At 39.8% G+C, this 5,135-nt stretch overlaps 1 protein-coding gene across 1 annotated transcript; it reads left to right on the forward strand.

The window, feature by feature from the left end:
* The first annotated feature begins 2,847 nt into the window (after window positions 1–2,847).
* On the forward strand, window positions 2,848–4,529 carry msx1b (muscle segment homeobox 1b). Its single transcript, XM_076983246.1, has 2 exons — window positions 2,848–3,306; window positions 3,665–4,529. Exons 1-2 carry the CDS (start codon window positions 2,952–2,954, stop codon window positions 4,069–4,071), a joined length of 762 nt encoding a protein of 253 aa, XP_076839361.1. The 5' UTR covers window positions 2,848–2,951; the 3' UTR covers window positions 4,072–4,529.
* The last annotated feature ends 606 nt before the right edge of the window (window positions 4,530–5,135 follow it).

Consider the following 5,135-nt stretch of genomic DNA (forward strand, 5'->3'; position numbering starts at 1 on the left):
TCTCTATCAGAAATAATGAAAACACAGTGCCCTTGTTCCCAGGATCCCTGAACTATTTCATGATATTTTTGTTATTTCCCTGCAGAGGAACTGAGTGGAGAATAAGCCAAACAAGGCCCATATTGTGGCAGACACGCACATGTAGTCACTCTGCATCTCACAACACAGAAACAGCAATTTGTCACTGGCACCTTCTCATTATAAGACCTAGATGGTTGTCTCGTTCGTGTGTGTGTGTGTGTGTGTGTGTGTGTGTGTGTGTGTGTGTGTGTGTGTGTGTGTGTGTGTGTGTGTGTGTGTGTGTGTATGTGTGTGCATACACATGAATATCTCCTGCATTCTCCTTCTCACCAGTCTGCTGATGTCTTGGTCTACAGCCCAAAAAAGTCACTAGTCACAGGGGAATGAAAGCATGCACAATAAACAATGATTTTTAATGAGAGGATCCGTTTTTCATTTGGTATGGTTTGTTGTAAGATTTGAAGCAGAGGATTACTTCATTGTGAGTGAGTACATGAGCGAGTGAATGAGAGTGTGACCCAATAAGGACATGTCCTAGGAATCAGATTCATAGCCTAATAAATCCAAACGCATAAAGAAAACCCCCATCACACTGTCACAGTAGGGACTCCAGAATTCATTAAATTGAGACTGACAAGCACAATCACCAGCATTTGGACTTTGGTTCGGTATTTCTGTGCTAAATTTGCCTTGGCCCTAGCTTTTATGAACTTGCTGAGTGCTTCCATCCAAGCCTGAAAACGAATTGGAAAAGACGGCATGTGAAAATTGCCATTATTGCTTGTGTAAATTGTGCGGCCCATTTAAACCTTCAACCTTCGTGGGCAAGTCCTCTTTCAAACTGTGTGGCGATATCTCACAAAAGGTCTCCAAGCTGCTTCAAATTGTATGTGTGTGTTAAAGGAAGAATGTTATGAAACTAAACACATCAGCAAAGATGCCTCTAATATGAGGCACATTATACAAGTTTACTTAGACACATTGTTATTCCTTGGGGTTCTTCCAGTCCTGATTCACTGTGAATATGTGAGTTGCTGACTTGATTGTGGATCTCAGCTTCACATAAGGTTGACCAGGTGGAATATGGGTAATATCTCTCCAATGCGTTCAAACAACATTTTATTCAATAATATGGTCAATATGGTGAATTTCAAGAACTTCACCTTCAGAAAAGCAACAGATTTGTTTGTATATCTTTTTTGGTCTTCTAAGTAAATTCTATTCTAGTTACAACCATACTCAGTAGAGGTTTTAAGGCATAATGATCCTTGTGACTTTTCTAAGGCCAAAGTTCTATAAACTACCAAGAGAAAACAACGTAATCAATTTAAGATAAACTCCACTTTGACGTTTTATGTTCATTAAAATCCGCTTCAATCGGTAATTAGATCTGCTTGGTAGGAATCATTTAAATTATTGAAAGTTTGGATGTGATAAGTAGGGCTAGTTTAGGTGCCAGACAGGCAGGGCGACTCCGCCAACAAGCTGATGTATGAGTCAGGCTGGGGGGCTTAACAGCCTGGACTGATACACGCCATGACATATTTGTCAGGCCAAGTTAAGTCTTCTACCTTTTAAAGAACATTAGGACAGATCGCTATCCAGATCTTTTAAAGAAACCGCGTCGTGGTGTGTCCGACAAATAGTTCGATACATTTTGCATTGGCCAACATGAAAACATTCTTAAAATTAACGAAAAACAGTTTTCCTGTTTTACACCCTTATTTCCAGAAATTAAAAAAACATTTTTCCTTTCCAAAAATAACTTTGTGTCTCTACTTTCGTCGTCTAAGTCGTTCATTCACAAATTGTAATACCTGTTGTAATTAATTGTAATTAATCTAAGCCTTTTAGGATCAAAAGCAAAAATAACCTATAAAAATATGAATAAAATAAAAGTCTCTGGCAGGACCTGAATAGCAGAAGATAAACGGGTGATTGTTCATGATGGAAGCTGGCCTTCCAGCTATGCACTACTGGACTATGACATATTTTCAATTGTTTAAGTGAAGTTAACTGTTGCCTTTTCTCCCTGAGGTAGCTTCGCTTTTGATCCTGCCCTGACTGGCGCCTTGCAAAACACGATTCGTCTGGCTTATTAAATGTCCAGACCGAGAGACAGAAATGCCTGTTGCTTCTTTGCTGTTGCTTTTGTAACCTCAAAAGCCTCTGATAAGTTTTAAATTAAGGAAATGTAGTGTGAACTCTGACCCTATCAAATCAATTTATTTCTTTATAAAAGTCTTCATCTGTGAATGAAAAAACGAGTAGTTTCTGTATAAACAAGGGAGCCGTTTAATTTCACAGAAGAAGTTGCGTTTAAAACCTATTAGTAGGTCTATATTTGTGTTATTACAGTACACAAACAAGTGTACTACAATAGTACTACAATGCTTATTTTTTATCAATGTTTTTCGCGTGTCTCCGTGCGGTCAATTCAGATTCTTCCAAGCTATTTTGATATTCTTCGAGACTATTCTAATATAGGTTAAAGTTTCGGCGTGGGATAAGTTCATTCCTTTGTGCAGTCTCAATGACTATTCAACAGTTGGATATAGATACTTCTAAAGCTTCCCCACTGTTTAATTGGGCTAAAATTGGTCTGCTTGTGTTCCAAAGAGTCGGGAGCCCTCGGGCTATCAATACATCATCTCAGCAAGACGTCCGTGATTAACTACTCGTTTTTCTGAATATCCTCTTGAAGTCTTTCAAGGAGCGTGTAGACCAATCAAAACGAAGCTCTGGGACGTCATGTGGCCAAGCTGACGAGCTGATTGGAGGACGCGGAGGGGGCGGGAGAGGTATATCCACGCTTATAAGTGACACTTTAAGAAGTAGACTGTCAAAAGTTGAAGGAACGAGGAGGAGGTTGGACATCTGTGGTGGCCTACATGTTGAAGCTGTGAGGTCGGACGCCTTAGGAGCCCAGGATGACGTCTCCTAAGGACGCGGTTTCTGTAGAAACTTCAGATAGTGAGGACAGTAAACCAAAAGACGTTATGGTTGACGTGGAAGCTAAAAGCAAGGCGCGCTGCCACCCGTTCAGCGTCGAGTCGCTGATCTCAAAGAAGACGCCTTGCAGGACTGCGTACTCTCCCCCGGAGCGAGTGCCTTGCCCTGAGCAATTAGGGCAATATCCTCAGAGGAATTACTTCGCTCCGAAAAGTAAAGTTTCCGCTGAAGGTTTTCCCAGCGTGTCGGACTGCATGAACGACGAGAGTGAAGACTCAAGCGACAAGGAACAGAGCACTTGGTTGAAGAACCCCTCCTTCTCATCTTCGCCAAGTAAGCCAACGTGTTATTCTTGACTTAGAATGTCCTCACAAATTCATAGCTGGGTTAATTAATGACTTAATAGAGCTGTTATGAAATATTAATTACACATAATAGTAGTTATGAAAATTAATTGATAATTACAGTAGCTAGTGAATAGAAGTACACAAACCAGTTCGTACTAGTATAATATACTACGAGTAGTAATCGTTATACTGTTAATAATTACATGTGTGCTGATTCATTACGCGTCCTATTGCGCACCCACTATAGTGACGAATCTTAGTAATTAATTTTATTAAGAGTGTTATTAAAGAACAATAAAAAAATTCTTTGAAAAATAACAAAAATCTTCTGCTCCTCGTTTAAGGACACTCGAGTGCAGCACAATGCAATTTACGCAAACATAAGAACAACAGGAAACCTCGCACGCCCTTCACGACGTCACAGCTGCTGTCCCTCGAGCGCAAGTTCCGTCAGAAGCAGTACCTCTCCATCGCGGAGCGCGCGGAGTTCTCCAACGCCCTCAACCTCACCGAAACACAAGTCAAAATCTGGTTCCAAAACAGGAGAGCTAAGGCCAAGAGACTCCAGGAAGCCGAGCTGGAGAAACTGAAGCTGGCGTCAAAGCCTATTCTACCAACTTTTGCGTTACCGTTTCCCCTTGGAGCGCATATGGGTCCTTCCATGTACGGAACACCAACCTCTATTCCACGACCGAACATTGCGATGCCCGGACTATTTAGTGGACCGTACGGAATGTATTATCTGTCCTGAAAGGGTTGCGAGGATTTCCTCTACGAAAAGCCTCCAATTTTCACGTGCAAATATTTACATTGCAATAACGTTGACAAAACAGTAAATGATCCCAATACCTCTAATCAATGCCACGCGCACATTATTCTAGTGTTTTTATGTCGGAATACTGTTGTACTGTTTCAAGACAAGTTTCTGTTCTGACATTTTCGCATTCACCGATTATTGATTTTCAAGTAGCCTTAAAGACATCGCAGATATCACACAGACGAATGCACCCCACTTTAGGTTTGAGTGTGTGTTTGTGTGATGTATATATTAATGCTCTTGTAGAGCAGGTTGTTCTGTTATTTCAAGAATATTGCAATGTAAAACTCTGGGGTTGTCCATCACGTGACAAAAAGTACTTACTGGCCTTATCTAAAAAAGTGCCTTGAAAGACCAAATATTTATTAGTCAATAAAGATTATTTTAAAACATTAAGGTTTCGTTTTTTTAATCGTTGACCCTCTTTTCTTGCTTATTATAGTCAGAGCCTAGCAGAGAAATAGGCCCGCGGAGTATTGAGCGGCATTAATGGTAATAGAGTAGCTAGATGTAGGTATTTGACAATTTTTGAAAAATGAAATTGATGTACCACAACGTGTTTCATTTTCTTTTAATATGAAACCGGTACATATTTAAGAAATAATTTTGTTTTAGTTAAAATGCTTGAAAGTTGCATTCTTAGTTTTCATTGGTCTCTGAAATTCTTTTCAGTACATTTTCATTTCATTAAATAACTCCAAACATTTCTGGTAGTGAATCATTCATCTTTGCTCCTTATAAACAGGTCTGCAGTAAAGAGTTTTACTGCACACCACAACAAACAACGACGGCACGCGGGAATGTAAAAAAACAAACAAGAAGACATTGCAGCAGGTAACTATGACGACCTGGAGGTGGTATTTGTATAATACAATATTTCCGATGCCATTGTCTAAGTGTCTTTAAGATATTGCTTTTTATATTCAAAGGCTTGTGACTGAAATAACGAAACATAGCCTACTACATACAGCCTTCGAGATCAATTAAAGCATATAGTT

Source organism: Brachyhypopomus gauderio, chromosome 20, assembly GCF_052324685.1.
Source record: "Brachyhypopomus gauderio isolate BG-103 chromosome 20, BGAUD_0.2, whole genome shotgun sequence".
NCBI lineage: Eukaryota > Metazoa > Chordata > Actinopteri > Gymnotiformes > Hypopomidae > Brachyhypopomus > Brachyhypopomus gauderio.

Bases quoted from the DNA above. Each gene is read 5' to 3' on its own strand.
- msx1b (XM_076983246.1), top strand. From the start codon at position 2,952: ATGACGTCTCCTAAGGACGCGGTTTCTGTAGAAACTTCAGATAGTGAG. The intron at 3,307-3,664 runs GTAAGCCAACGT...TCCTCGTTTAAG, and splicing joins CTCCTTCTCATCTTCGCCAA to GACACTCGAGTGCAGCACAA.